General features: G+C 32.5%; 2 protein-coding genes and 1 long non-coding RNA gene across 4 annotated transcripts in view; 1 reads left to right on the top strand and 2 right to left on the bottom strand.

The window, feature by feature from the left end:
- Positions 1-17: 17 nt before the first annotated feature.
- On the bottom strand, positions 18-2,241 carry LOC126920763 (diphosphomevalonate decarboxylase). The gene is made up of 9 exons (XM_050731515.1): positions 2,117-2,241; positions 1,718-1,788; positions 1,545-1,612; positions 1,429-1,475; positions 1,217-1,368; positions 962-1,129; positions 592-885; positions 354-512; positions 18-274 (listed from the first exon to the last, which is right to left on the bottom strand). Exons 1-9 carry the CDS (start codon positions 2,166-2,168, stop codon positions 131-133), a joined length of 1,155 nt encoding a protein of 384 aa, XP_050587472.1. The 5' UTR covers positions 2,169-2,241; the 3' UTR covers positions 18-130.
- A 491-nt stretch (positions 2,242-2,732) lies between these two features.
- Positions 2,733-15,985, top strand: part of LOC126921733 (carboxyl-terminal PDZ ligand of neuronal nitric oxide synthase protein) — a 39,081-nt gene continuing 25,828 nt past the window's right edge. Inside the window, exons 1-2 of one of the 2 annotated variants that reach the window (XM_050733545.1) lie at positions 2,733-3,925; positions 12,483-12,630. In XM_050733545.1, the coding sequence (XP_050589502.1) occupies positions 12,523-12,630 (108 nt within the window). In that variant the 5' untranslated portion in view covers positions 2,733-3,925; positions 12,483-12,522. Of the gene's footprint in view, positions 3,926-12,482; positions 12,631-13,642; positions 14,005-15,985 lie in introns of those variants that run through there. The other variant, XM_050733555.1, reaches the window with a different exon arrangement.
- Positions 6,868-7,703, bottom strand: LOC126922038 (uncharacterized). The gene is made up of 2 exons (XR_007712639.1): positions 7,567-7,703; positions 6,868-7,236 (listed from the first exon to the last, which is right to left on the bottom strand). It is a non-coding gene; the product is annotated as an uncharacterized LOC126922038 (long non-coding RNA).

The raw sequence follows: 15,985 nt of genomic DNA, 5'->3' as shown, positions 1-15,985 counted from the left end.
CAACAATTATGTCCAAATAATATAAACAAGAATATATTTTCCATTATATAATAAATGCATCTATCTACTAATTACAATGAAGTAGAATCATTTTCAATAAATAATTTAAATACAACCCATTTTTAGTAACTTAACTAATAGGCAATCCTTCTTTGTTTAAAAGGTGATCTTTGGGATCCTTTAAATACTTAGGACCATCTCCAACTTTAGTGTAAATAATATATTTAAGAGATTCTGGTGCTTGTTTTTTTGCATTAATGTTATTAAATAGCTCCTAAAACAAATTTAAAATCATTTATTTTGGCATAGATCAAATGATACGTAATTGTTATACAATAATAAAAAATATTTACTGGCGAATCTATAACTTCATTAAGAGGTAACCCTCTCCTGTACTTTTCTAAATTAATTCCTGGTGGATAGAAATGATCTAATACTCCCACAAATTCTGGAACACTTTCTTCCAAGAGATACAGAGTTGCATTTGGTCCTGCATCAAAAGTATATGCAACCTAAAACGAGTAACATATTTAATTAAAATATTAATATATATAAATTAAAGTTGAAAAAATTGATGTTTCATATCAATACCTTTACTTCATTCACAGCTTCATTATAGGCATGAACAAGATCAACAATGGCATGTGAAATATCATTCATATAAACAAATGGTGGATATGCATCCAAACATACTGCATGCAATTGATTTGAATCTTTCATTGTATGTTCAGCAAATATTTTAAAATCTTTTTCTACAATTGCCTGTTCCATTCTCTTCATTCTCTCAGGAATAACATGTTTTATCCTGTATTGTACAAGATCAGATGTTTCCATGGTTCTTTTCATTCCAACTGAACTGGAAACTTTTTTCTTTGCATCATTTACCTGGTGTAGAATATTTAGTCATAAATACATTTAGTATAAAACATAAGATAAGATAAGAATTAAAACTAATACACACAACTAATATTAAAATTCTCATTTCTGGCCAATGAGAGGCAGGCACAATTTGTTTTGCTATGCTGTCAGCACCATTTGGTTCAGAACCCATATACCATCTTACAAAACCTCCCATAACACTTCGGCATGCTGAACCAGAACCAATACGAGCTATTGAACTAATGTCACCCTAGAAATCAATATTTAAATATGTGAAAATTATACAGATATAATATATAGAATTATAAAGATCATAATTATGTTAACTTTGCAATACCTCTACTTGATATAGTTTAGCAAGAGCTGCTACAAGGCAAGCATATCCTGCTGCACTAGAAGCTAACCCAGCTGCAGTTGGAAAATTATTTTCTGAACAAATATGAACTTTCCATTGATCTATATGATTGGAATTTCTTGCCCTTTTCCTAACTAGAATAGTATACTTCATTATTTAAAAAATTTCAAGATCTCTTTAATATAATTACATACTTTGTGTTAAACAATTTTGCAATCTAGGATTCTTGATATCTTCTTCCCTAAAAAGTTATACAATTTTTTTAAAATATACCCAACTTCTCTATGGTAGATAATTATTTAACACTTACTGTCCATTTAACCAGATCTGATCCTCTTTAAAAGTTGGACTGATCATTACAGTAGTTTTTGTGTGTAGCTAAAATTTAAAATGGATCAAATTAAAATATGCCATTTACGTTTATTATTTCACTAGATATAATAATATGTCTAGCTAGATATAAAAAATAAATTGTATTTTTACATGATCTGTATCTAAGGTAGCACTGATGGAATCATTTACTGGCAAGATTAAAGTTTCATCTCTCTTTCCCCCTGTAAAAGAAAAATTTATGTTTCTAGATCTATTTGAATTTCAAAAAATCGGAAAGGTATAATACAAATTTATTCTATTCATATGCAAAAATAAAAATTAGACTTTTTAAACGTAATATATTATGTTCAGTTTTTGTAGCATTGTACTTTGCAATACATCAAATTTGAAATTCAAAACGGCGGTCATGCGAATAATAGATATACGGAAACATTTATCTCTAATACCTTTTTAAATAAATTAAATAGTAAATGCAATTTAATTATTATAGTAATTATATTACTGTACTGTAATTATTTTAAAAGAAAAGAAAAGCAAAAGAATACATACAATATTTTATAACGGCAATATTGACGGATGCGATACACGTAACGGTACTCATTTTCTTAATCCCAGTCGACTATCGCTTCTACCACGCAAATGACTTTGAACCCACACGTGCATAGTATTCATACTTGAAGAAGCATAAACTATTTATAAGCTAGATAGATAATCATATATCCCAATTTGTTACAATCTATTTTCTATCAATTCGTATTTTAATATTTATTTATTTCCTATTCCTATTTTATATTGCACAAAATTTCAAATTTTCGTGTTTTAAAACTATATCTTTTCATTGGCTACGTGTAAGCTACAATAATATTCAAGTGGCATAATAACTTTATGTATCAGCAAGAGAATCTTTATATCTATATTAATATCAAATAATATTTAAATTTATTGTTTGTTAATTTCCTATTTCATGTTTTATCTATTTATTTTATTTATTCATACTTCATGTTTATTTTATTCATGCTTAGCAATTCTTACGCGCCACAAACTACTTCCATCATATCGACGCTACCAACAATACGTTTCGTAGTTTTTCTCGCAGATGGCGTTACTCCACGATCGCATTCCCGCTTCATACTCGAGAAGTCGAGAGTAATATTCAAGCCAGCCGGTTTTCAGTGTGATGCCGGTTGCGTTGACGGTGGGGGTGATTTGCACGGTCCTCGGAGGGCTGTACAAACCACGATTATACACGGCGGGTACGGTGTATATTCAAAGCGCGCGCTTGTTCTTTGGGACAGAACAACGAAAACTAGAATAAGAACAATGTGAGTGTTATGAAGAACTATTAGACTTCCAAAATATTCATCGATAACCAATTCCATAGAAAGTACCAAGGTACGAGAGATACAATGTGGTGAGTCGAACATGGTGTATGAAAGGTACCACTCGACGTTATTAAAAGACGATGCGAACGTAGTGGTGCGATTCGAATGATATTCTGTCCTCATCCCTTCCTCGTTATCTCGCGTGCATTTACAGCGAACTTATGCATCGTCGTTTCCTTTCTCTGAGCCCCGTTCGAGTTAGCACGCGGTTTCATAGCTCTGTTCGCGTCATACCAAAGAGACTTAAGAGTTCTGGCGTTCACCGCGAAAAGAAGAGAGGAATTTAGTCCTTAACTGTTATCCGTGGGTCATGTAGATGACCACAATAAGTTACATTTCTTAATATTAAAATATACATATATTATATTTTTATTCGATATTGTATACTTCTATGCAAGAAAAATCATTAATTATTTTCATCATCTTAGATATAAAATATTAAATAAAATAAGATACTTTGAAAATAAGTAAAACTCTACTACAACGATACACATAGTTGAGGGTTAAGAGGAACGAGGAAGAAGAAGAAAAACAAAGAAAAAAAGGAGAAGAGAGAAGAGATGGTAGGAATGGATGCTAGTGGCACGTAAGATATACACGTAGAATGATCAAGTGGTTGTATTGCGTGGAATAAGACCACGAACAACATAAAGGTGTTCCCGTGGGACGTCTGGTGGGTTACGGTGACCGAGTCACTCTGTCATCTGTTTCCAAGAAGAGAGAGGTCGGCGATCTGTTGTGTGTGTTAGTGTACGATCGCACGGCATGGGGCATCGGTGTTGGTCCTTCACGAACGGCGGGACCTGAATGTGTGCATATTTCTCCTGGCTGACTGGCCTGCCTTCCATCGTTAAGCTGCATTCACAAAGGGAGCCGATTTTCGGGCAAGGACCGTGTCTCGGTCGTTCTTGCCGAGAACGCGAATCGAATTGGTTAATGAGGACTATCCGGCTTCGACCGTCCAATCAGCTAACAGGTAACATTTTTATGCATGGATATATTGTGGCGTCTTGTTGTAGCTATCTTATGATTAACCTGCAAATTTTTAAACAAAAATGCATAAAACGTATATGATACAGAAAAATATATAAAACATCCGAAAAATAATATTCTTTATAATATTTAATTTAAGAAAATCAAATTTCTGCATAGACCCTACGTTTTTGAGTTTTTAATTGTATCCATGAAAATATGAAGTTGCATAAAAATCCGCAGTCTACTTATTGTATCATAAAAATGTATTATTATAATGCTTTATCAATAGAAAGTGATATAAGTTCCGTTATTTGTATTTAGTATAGAGAAAATGAAAGGGTTGTAAGGTAGAAATTTGTAATAATTTTCGTCTTTATTTAATAACTGAAAAAAATGATTTACTACATTAAATAAATATAACCAATAATAATACAGGGATAAATATGGAAAATATCAAAGTGTCTTTTTTTAATGGGGAAAATTCTCCGTATATTATCTGGTTATTCATTAAACGACGTAATAAGTTGGTGGATTTTGTTTTATATTATTGATTTTATTTGTTCTATGAACAATGCTTTAGAGCAATGCTTTGGAGTAATGTTTCTTTAATTGGTCACAGGTGAGGATTTATATGACCAATAATTATTGGTACTAGTATATTTTTACCGATGTACTTAGTTACAAATTGAACGCCGTAATACTGTATTCGCGAACTTTATTTCCTAAACTATGTTTCTCGTTAATTGGCCACGAGTGACAATTTATGTGGCCAATTGTCCAAAGAGGTATATCTTTATTGATAACAACTTTCCATATATTTAATTATAAATCGAACGAACTAATAATATATTGGCGAACTTTATTTGTTTTCTAAACAAAGATTTAGAATAGTAAGTGTCTCGTTAATTGACTACAGGTAGGGAGGAACTTAGATAGCCAGTTCACAACATACTACTGTACATTGTACATAATATACTAAATTAGGTTAGATTTTCTCATAGATCGTTTTCGTCGCGTCGGTTTTGTTTTCAGCTTTCGTTTCTGCGGCGTACACCCAATGAGAAGCTGTATATCGGAACGCCGCGGTGTAAATCACGAAAACCGATGGATTTCGCACTGAAATTAACGACTCGTGCGAAAGTAGCGGGATACATGCTCACAGGCCGTAAAACGCGTTCAATAGCACGTGGGGTGGCTAAATGAGATTATGAGATCCTTCACTTTGACTCAGTTTCCAATGAGTCTCCACAACCTGCGAGCTCGAGCAATATTTATAAACAGTAAACGCTGAGTGATAGGTAGAAATTATATAATTTACAATCTTTCGTCGAGAAAATCATTTTTTATAATTATGATACACTAATATATCTAATATTCTTTGCGGTACATCTTCCTCTTTTTTTATAAATTCGCAGTTGTTATTTAAAATCTTGGTTCATAAAACAGAAAGACCTTGATTCTTTTAATAGAAGTTTAGTATAGAACTGAAATTGATTCTTGTACAATCCCCAAAATTTAAAACATTTTTTTAACAATGGAAAATAAAAAATGTTCCTTACATTTATTACAATCTATTATTACAATCGAATATGTATTATAATAATTTTAAATAATTACTTATTCATTATTATTACCAATATTATTGTTATTCTACAACCGCAGGAAATTTAACCACAGGACTTGATTTTACCATAGGAAATGTCTTTTCATACAATTTGTTGTGGCTATTTTGAAAAAGTAATGAAAACCTGGCGTAATTATGCGTCGGTGTAGAAATCAAGGAATTAGACGGGAAGATCGCGTTAAGTCGCGTTTCCTCCTCAGATTCTATTCACGATGGATGTCGCATTACAAACAGATCAGAGAGACGGATCGTGAAATGAGTATGCGGCGCGCGTTTACCGTTCCATAGTTATTGCCACCATAGGTGGACGCAGGTTGTAGCTACAAAAACCTTCTCTTTGTTTGATCGAGCTCATGTGAACGCCACCTTAATTCAAGTGTGCAGAAAAGTTGCATCCTCTGGCGGTATTTGAACTCTGCGTTTAGACGCAATCGCCTATCCCTTTAATAATCGACTCTCTCAGGATTTTTACTGTGTGATTTTTTATGCTCGACCGATATTATAGGCGTATTTAATTCATTCCAAGAGATTAACTACTGTATTCATTTTATACCCGTCGGCGAGTGCTTGCTATACTAAGGAATTCGTTTTTAAATATTTCATATACAATTAAATTTTGATCATAGACATTTTTTTTGTTTGTATATTTCTCGAGGAAGATTTACGTATAGTAACTGTATTCTTGTTCTCTTAGTATTCTTTTTAGTAGTTTTTTAATTTTTTAATCTCTTTTCTTTCAAGATATTAGTATCTTCTTTTAATTCCAATTTTCTTTCTTCCTCAATATGTTAACATTTAATTTTTTAATCAAATATTGCTGAATATACTAAACTTGACGACTGACTTCTTTGAATTTATTTCTTTTATACTTATTTTTATGTATAAGGTCAACGGGTTTGCTTTCATATATTAATTCCGTTTTTCGCAATCAATATGCTCAAGTCTAGCTTATTAAAAATAAATCGAACAGTACTTAATGATTTTCTATGCCTATAACGAACCTGTAACTTTCTAGGAATTATTTATGTGCATTAAATGTTCATTCACGGCAGATCTTCGCTATGATACCAAGAAAGAGTATGGGTATTGAATGCAAATTGTGTTTTCTTCGTAAAGCAATTCAGATTTCTTGAATAGAAGCATGTCTAATTTCAACTGATAGAGATACGAGCAATGAAAATTAAACATTACGGTTTTGTGTACTTATACAACTTTGTGTTCCTACGATCACAGTTAACAAATCTTAAGTAGTATCTTAAACAGAAGAATATAAATTAACGAATTTTAATAAATGTATAGATAAAAGAAAAATTTAGTAATATTTAATAAATTTTGAAATTTATTTATTCTTTTTTATCTGTAGAATCTGAGTAGGCATTCTATTTAGCAAATATTGTAACGAGTTCTAATCCTTTTTAAGGAATAAGTTTAGCCACTCTTTTTCCAGGAAATATTACTTTCTGGACTGCGATAATGTCAGAAACATTACTGTTCTTTTTCTTCGTCGCTCATGATTCCATGGATATCAGTTGGCGTTAAAACGGATGTAATAAAATTGCTTCCTATTCCGCCTTTTATCCATACTTGTTATTCATAAAACCTTTTCTTTTCACATTTCTCATAGCATGGTTGAAATACCTTCGAGGAAGCAGGAAATACTTCTCCTCTATATTCCAATATTTCAGATCCTATAAATATACCAAAATAACATATTACATTTATGGAAAGAAAATAAAATAAGAATACATAAAGAAACACTAGCGCCATCTACTTTAACGTAATTAGTGTCTCTATAACATTTTTCCCTCACTTTAGCAGTTTACTTTGTAATAGCATTCTACACGCGTTTCATTAATGCAATAAGATACTTTGATCAATTAGCTTTTTCATGCTTCACAGATTCGGTTAAGGAATCAAGTATATATGTGGGTATATATGTACAACGGTCATGGAAAGATACGAAGGCGGATAAAGCCGCAGCTGCCGCATGGTGTAACAAAATCGCTGGATGACCTTACTGCGTGGTCCGAGAATTCGTTTACGAATGGACCGATCGTCGTGAATTCTAGTTCGAAGAATAAATCCAGCTACGACTTGTCCCTCTGATATAAGGTTCCCATCTATCGTCTCTTCTTTACCTTTGCTCTCTCGCATCTTCGTTCTAATCCCCCTCCATCTCGTACCCATGGTTTCCAAGGCTTCCTATAACGGGTGTGATCAAAGAATTATCATCATACACAGTGAATCACTGAAGTACCTAAACGCTTACCACAGGAAACTTTTGTGTATATATTATACGTGTTATATAAAATATTTTGAAACTTCATTAGCAATATAATGAGTAATGAAATGTATGTAAATATCACGAGATATTTACTGTATATGTAAGTATATTTAGCAAAAAGTTAGTATATAGTATGAATAGTCATTGTAAATAAGTAATAAGTGTTAAAGATAGTTTTATTGAATATTGATGCTAGTGTATGGATAAAAATAATGCAGATAACCCAGAATTCTTTTTTATTTCTTTTATCTAATAATATTGTACGAGAAAGCTTTAACGAATCTGTTCAACTTTTTTCATTCCTCTTTTGCAGTCAATTCTTCCATTTCGATTCACACGTGACATCTGTAAGTTCTACATATGTGTTTCCCTTACTTGTTAAAATGAATCATCTTGGACATGAATCACAAATTCGATCGATATATTCATTCCTTTTCGCCATCTTCTTTAATTTCCCTGTTATCCTTCTGATATAATATTTCATACTTGTCAATTCTTATATCTATACACACATTATTATATTGTTGTATACGTATTTTAATTAGGAGTACTCAGGACAGATTAAAGCTTTTGAAACAATCTTTGAAGGACAATCGACTTTTATAAAGATATTAGAAGGGGGTTAAAAATGTTAAAATGAAATAAATTTAAGTAAATATAAAATAAAATTTATTTTGTAATAGATCATATTGAAAATTTTATAATATGCATTTTTAAGATACGATTGCTTCCTTAATTTTTCTTAAGATAATTCACTCGTTATATTTGTAATATGAAATGTATTTTTCTTGAGTAACGAGAAATACAACGAATGTAACTCTCCACTAATTCGTGCCCAATTTTAGTATATTATTGTATATAATATTTTCGTTATCTTCAGCCGTAAGTAAAATGCAACACACTGCACGCACCAGCGAATGTAATTCGTGTAGAAGAGTTGAAGTCGAAAGTAATTCTGTTTTCGCAAGGGGCTAATGGAATCACCGTCACGATAAAATCTTGCCAAGTACGATTGATGTAGAAGACTTCTCTGCCTTTTTCACTCTTCTCCCTGTTCCTTTCTTTTTCTATCTCATTTACTCTGTAAAGTAAAGTTGTTTCGCCCCTCGAGGTTTTATTTCTCACGCAAGAGGATCTTAGGATTTCTCGCAACCCTCCAACGTACTGTAATTTTCATGAACTCCGTGTATCTTTTTTGCTTAAGCTGCGCTGTGTTGTTAAAAGGTTGGAGTTGTTCGGAATACAAGTGTGCGGTTTACATTTATTAAAGGTTTATTAAAGGAGAATATACGGAGGGTTCGAGTGTAAACTACTGAAATTGGATTTATTGGGGTTTTCGATGTGTTGTATATACACATATATATACATAAAAGTTTTTCATGGTAAATATTCAAATACTTTTATGAACCACTGTATAAGGACTTCTACTTCTTTTCTATTATTAATATATAAATAATATAACACTTAGCTACTCGATGATATTTTGGTATATGAATTTCAGAATTTTTTTAGACGGAATTCTTTAATTTTATAAATTAATTTTAGAAATTAAAAAATTTTCATTTTTGCAGTAAATGATGATTTGCATGCTTTACATGCTATGTGCATAGTTTCGTTAGAGGTTAACAATTTTTTAATTCTAGGCGACTTAAATTTAACAAAAGAAAATCGTGTTCTTAAATTCGCACCATTTTTCTCCCCTTGAAAGGGCTTTTCAATGAAGACTGAGATTAATCTTGACAAGTTTTGTTGCGTTTCAAGAATGATCTTATTGTTAGAAATTGAGAGAGACGAGATAGGAGAGGCAATTTATTATTTGCTCAACGATATTTTTTTTTAATAAAGTAACTTTTGATTTTGAGATAACATCATTACAAAAATTAGTCTTTTACGCTCGAAAGGCTCTAACGGTATTATTGAAAATTAAATAATAAATAATAAAAAGTTCTCATTACAGTAACGCTGTTAACCTATAATCCATTACAACCGATCTAGGTTAGGTATTTATTTTACACCAATCTAATAATACCAAAACATACGAGGGTTATACACTCACGGGATAAATAATGCAGAATTCTCCTCATAATAATACAAATACAAGGAACGTAAATCAATTTTTTAATCAATCAATGACGTACGTAAATATTAATCTTTTACACTTGAAAGCTTTTCTAAGTTAAGTAACAAATGATAAAAAATTAGCATCACAGTAACATACTTAACCTATATCTGTTCCATTCGATCTAAGTTAGGAATTTATTTCCCATCAATCTAATAATACCAAAACACGCGCATACAGATTAAAAAAAATTCGAGGGTTAGCTTTTACAATAAAGGACCGACCACCTGGCACTTCTCCACCATGAATGAGAGAGGACGAATTGGTGGGATTCGTGCATTGAACGCGGGCACAGGAAATCGGCGCTTATTCTCGGCCTCGATGCTATCTTGAGGCTTCGACGAGCCTTTTTGTTCGACCTGGTACACAGCTCGATCAGAAAACGTCAGCCGTGCGTCAGCTATGCTCACGACTGACCTTGAACGCGGTACCAGTTGCAGCACGTGGATGTACAGGTTCGATCTTTCTTTCTTTTTGAAATCCCAAGCCTTAAATAGAGATTATATGTACTATTTTCAGAAAGTAATCAAGGCTCGATAACGTGGAAAGAATAAAAGTACGGTGAAGGCTTACAGTGGTGAGCAATCTGATATACTCAAGGTGAATTTATCAAGGTGATTTATTGCGGCTAGATTATTATGGTGGAGCACCTGGTGCGATGATGGCAGGTTTGGGTTTAAGAATCGAACATAGAAAGAGAAGTTTAGTTACTTATGTACAACTATTTATTTTATTATTTTAATTTAATAACCTGGCTGTAGTATTTGAATCTTTATTTTCTAATCTTACTCTTATTTGAACTCTCATGTCGTGAAGGTTGGGTTAATTATGACTCATGTATTTCACATTTCAATTTGTTATTGCATTTTTATTGCAAATGTATGTAGATTATAAAACTTAAATTATTAGAAATCACAGAATTATAAAAGCTATAGCAGTTATATTGGGAAATAAAAAGAATAAAGTATAGTATCCGGTTAAAGTATAGTATGTCTTTTCGGCGGTATTATAGACCGCTAAAGTCGAAGATGGGCGTCATTTTTCGCGGAAATGAACTGTGTTAGAAATTCAGCCTTATGAACATATGGACGACAAAAATCTTCGCTGTAAAAATCCGCGTAAGACCGTGATCATACAGAGCGGCAAAATAACAACTTACTGTTCTTTGTATGGTCACGGTTTAACGGCGGCGGCCGGAAAATAAAAAATAACTCCAACCTAATTCAATACTTACGAGTTAAATGCATACGCAGTATTACACCTTATTTCTGCGAAGGACGACTCTTATTTTCGGCTTCAACAATCTCGAAAACCTCTAAAAAGTGTCATTTTGGCCGAATATTTTGCAGTCCGGATACTGTACAACACTCTTCATATTATCGCTACAAAGTAAACATTTGACGTTGAAATGTGAAATGATCCTAGCCATAACCAGTTGAGAGTCGAAGCACAAGGTTGACCCACATTTTTTATCCTAGGTTAGGTTATTCTTGTTGTCAGTCGAACTAATCTATTCGAAATATAGTCGAAAACCTATCTCATCCATGAATTTTTACCTTTAAATCGAATATCAGAGAGATTAATAGGGTGGTGGCTACGTACAAATCTTCCGACATCGATTTCCTATCCAAGCTTAGTCAGTTTCCTGTCCGTTAGTCAGCAGGCTGAAAATCTGTGACTCGGTGATCGCAAACATTCCTGCTTTCGTAGGCTATGATAGATGTCTGGTATCTCGTATATACAGATTTTCATATAAATACACATGATATAGTATTGATCATATGACGTAATGTAGTTCTTCTGCTCACCTTACCTTTTATTTCAAACTTATACTAAAGTTTGTTTTTCTAGAAATCAGGAAGTACTTTGGAAAATTTTTTGGTAGGGGAGTTACGACAGATTAGAAGAATTTAAAAAATAGCAGAATTAATCCACAAGATTTACAACGAAACGTGGTAATTCATTGCATATCACTAAATTATTATATTATTTTATTAGTATACCATTATATTTAAACTAAATAATCTATTTGTAACAGTTACTAGTTACCACATTTCAAGTTAACAATTAATTGATTGTAATTGATTATCGCTTCTTTTTCTTGGAAACTAAATTCCAGTTCTAGAAGATTACTAAAGAGCCTTCCAAATCTATATTTTTCATAAAATGCGTTTCATAAAGTTTCATTTAATTAAAAGTTACCTATTTAATATCTCTAAAATGGAAAACATAATCGCCGAAAAAGAATTCAACAGCAGTAAGTCGTAAGCAACAGCGTCTCCAAATTATTTTTTTTTATAATCGTTTGGACAGGCACGTTTTAAGTCGTAAAAAATATGTACGCGAGAGAACAATGTTTCTCAACTTAATCTTAGTCTCTAAACGTAGGAAGATAAAGAGGGTGCTAAAATAAGAAGGAAAAGGCAAAAATGATCATGACACGGTTAACAGGATCTTTATCTTTTTCAATAAAAATTTTATGAGTGATGGAACGATGGTGTCAAACGATAATATTTGATACAATGTTTCAGCGAGACTGGACGAGCATAATCGAATGAAGCTGGGCCAAGCATGCCCTCTAAGAAGCAATACAATCTCGTGCATAATGACGAGTACGACACGAGGATACCACTGCATAGTGAGGAGGCGTTCCACCGTGGAATTGTCTTCCACGCCAAGGTAATCAAACATTAAACGCTTTTCGATTTTCACAGCCAGCGGCTGCCCACCGCCCAAACGAGAACTTGCGAGCCGTTGAGCTTCTCCCACTCGTATTCGCATCCCCAGGCAAATTCCAGGTCCCCACGTGACTCTAAAGAAACTGGTATATTACGTGTATAACGTTTCATTATAAGTTTCGTTAAGAATGATGATAATGTATTGAGGTTTATGAATTTTAAAAAGTAAAAAATAATTTTCACCGCTCCTGAATTATTGAAATTTGTAAATGTTCGAAAGATTTGATATCCAGGAGAGCAATTCTAAGATCACAGGACCTTAAATTCAAAGAATATGAAGTTGTGGGATTTGTGTTAGAATAGTATCGTGGAACTTTAGGCTGGAAAATTCTAGGATTATGTAGTTTGGATCAGATCTAAATCTTGATTTAAGAAATATTAGGATGATAGGACTAAATTTACTACTATAAGATTTTATAAAGACATAATTGTATCCCTCGATTTTGAGTTTCCTGATTCGGGAATACGTAATATCGTGATGCCACCACTTGAGTTTCATCATTTTGTAGTTACTCATCTGTCTTACGTTATTTGACTTTAGAAAGGTTTCTTTTTGGTCGTAGAATCTTAGGTTAGCGCCACCTGAGTTATTCGTTCGTATAGATTATAGATCACGTTTATCATATCCTATCAAATAAGAATTCTTAACATAACCTTCATTCATCACAAATCATTATATGTAACCCTGGAATTCACTATATTCATTATTATTGCTAGTGGATGTTTTAATTTAAGACCTCGCTATATCGGGAAGGCTACTGTACCACGTCACATAACCTTAAAGGACATTCATATCGGTTTTCACAATTTTAGACATCCTTTGTATCGAATATCTCACAGTGTAAAACTTTCCTTTCTCAATTTACCATTTCTAAGATTAAAACTGTTCAATTACTTACAATACCTGTAACTACGATTTTAAATTACGGATATAATTAAGGATGTATTTCAATTTGTACCTCCATTATTCACATCGTAAAAGCTCGAGTTTTCAATGAGAACACAGCGTGGTCCAATCACGCGCCAACGATCTTTCCATTTTAAGTGAGTTCTGAGAAAATCGTAACAAAGGTAGTAACAGTAACCAATTTTATCATGTCAATAAGGCGTAATTTCTGGAGGGAGGCCGCGTTGTCTTCTGAGCACTAGCGATTATTACAACTATAACATCGGATGGGGACAGTTATTTCGCGGGAGGCAAACGTTAAACCTTCGAAACATGATCGGCGAAGAAAAGTGCTGAAATGAGAATGGAAACAACAGCTGTCTAACGGATATCTGGATTATGTCCTGCGATCATAGAATACACGAAACGGTAAAATTGTATGGTCTTCTATTTGTTTCTTTATCAAACAGCGCGAATATTTTGGTTTTTTATTTCGGTTGAAACTATTAATTGTGATGATTTTTGTTATCAGGATATTTTTGTTAATACTGCTAATATTCGTTTATATTTAATATCGAGTAAATTTTATCATAGTACATTTGGAAGAATAATGTATGTATTTCATATGAAAATTGAATAAAGTATAGATTCATAAATTTTGACTTTAGATTAATAAAGTTTGGTTGTCAGGATAAAACTTCTTTAAATATTGATCGCAATATTTTTTATTTTTAATATTGTGGAAATTTTATTGTATCACATTTGATAGAATAATTCACGTATTTTATAGTATATCAAAATTAAATAAATTATGGATTCATAAATTTTGTTAGATACTATTAGGTTGTCCGAAAAGTTTCTTTCGTTTTATAAGGAAATAATGGATGCACAACATTTTCCGTTTTGTATTATTTTATCGAATTACGTATGATCCACTTTGTTTTATCAAGATAAAGATTACAACGTTTGACAGATTAGGTTTCATGTTTGTATAAAGATGCGTTGTTGTAAAAGACGTGTCTGTAAAAGAAAGACACTTTTCGGACAACCTAATACAATTTTTTTGTAATATATAATTTAGTTTTTGGGCTTGTAGTTTATAGTAGTGTAGCTATATCATGTGAGTGATTGAAGTTCCGTTCTCTGGCGCTTTCCAATTGTACCATGAAGCCATTCACGTTGGTCCCGCTTTCCCGAAATACTTGACGAGTGACGCTGTAATTTACTGCACAATTCGGGCCGTTCGAATGGCCGCATAAAACCGCAAGTGTTTCCAAGAAACTGAAAAGTGTATCATTCCGTTACGCCGTTACGGAAGCGGTTAATCTGTTTGTTGAGAATATACGGGGTGATTTACAAAAACAAAGTCGCTGAAACAACCACTATTATTATAATTTTCATAGAACAGTTGAAACGATTCGAAAATAATCTAAATAAGTATATTACATACTTGGATTTTCAATATCCGTTAAATGTAAATTAATATTGAATTCTTTTCTTATCTTTTGAAACATTGTTACTGTTTCTTCCATTAATAGTTTCTTCCATTAATCTCAAGAATAGAGTGCGCAACCATTACAAATTTGTTAATAGATTTTTCTTTTAAAAGATTTATATTGCTGAAATAAAAATTGAGATACGCATAGTATAATAGAGGCTTTATATATATTATATATTTGCTTATAAGTGTAGTGTTTTAAATATAAATATCATTCTAAAACATATTTATTATTATATTAAATATTTTTATATATAATTTTATATTATATTTTAAAATAATTAATTCAAACATAGAAGAAAATACTTATTTTATTAATCAATATATATCAAGGCCCATTTGGGTTTATACACATGGTATATGTAGATTATATACTACTACATTCTCTTAACACACAAATCGGTCCCAATACGCCTGCGCTTCATTTCAATGTATCCCTCACAAGTCACGTGACTTCACTCCCGCTCGCAGCACGAAAAATGACATTGATCAAATGCAGGTAACAACTGTAGTAACGATTCATATAAAGAAACAATTATGTACAATTAAGTCCCATAGTACTCTTAGCGACAGGTGATAGGACTAAAAAATCAATATTCATTCACTTCTTCGAACAGTACATGGTTATGAAACAACCTATAACCTCTATAAATCATCGGCAAGTGTAAGAAAAAGTGAAGAAACTTAGGTGTTTAATCGATAGCTATCTACTGACTGCAACAATCGCGACAACAACGCGACAGAGCGAATATTTTTGGTTGTGGTATACAAGTGGGGAGAAACAGGACCGTGACGTCATTGTGCACGTGTTTATTCGAGCGCTGCGCGTTCGTTTCTCAGAAAGGTTAAAGCTTTCGCGTTCGTAAGCTCGTAAAGCGGCACCGTAAAGCGGTCACTTTGCGAGGGAACGTC

The sequence above is a fragment of the Bombus affinis genome, chromosome 1, assembly GCF_024516045.1.
Source record: "Bombus affinis isolate iyBomAffi1 chromosome 1, iyBomAffi1.2, whole genome shotgun sequence".
Classification (NCBI taxonomy): Eukaryota; Metazoa; Arthropoda; class Insecta; order Hymenoptera; family Apidae; genus Bombus; species Bombus affinis.
The sequence above is the reverse complement of the archived record's forward strand: the minus strand, read 5'-3'. Positions and strand labels throughout refer to the sequence as shown.

What these genes read in the sequence shown, in the direction of transcription:
- LOC126920763 (XM_050731515.1), bottom strand. Translation starts at nt 2,168, where the DNA reads ATGAGTACCGTTACGTGTATCGCATCCGTCAATATTGCCGTTATAAAA. An exon ending in CTACCTTAGATACAGATCAT is followed by an intron (nt 1,613 to 1,717) that starts GTAAAAATACAA and finishes TTTAAATTTTAG; the next exon opens with CTACACACAAAAACTACTGT. An exon ending in AAGCTGTGAATGAAGTAAAG is followed by an intron (nt 513 to 591) that starts GTATTGATATGA and finishes TACTCGTTTTAG; the next exon opens with GTTGCATATACTTTTGATGC.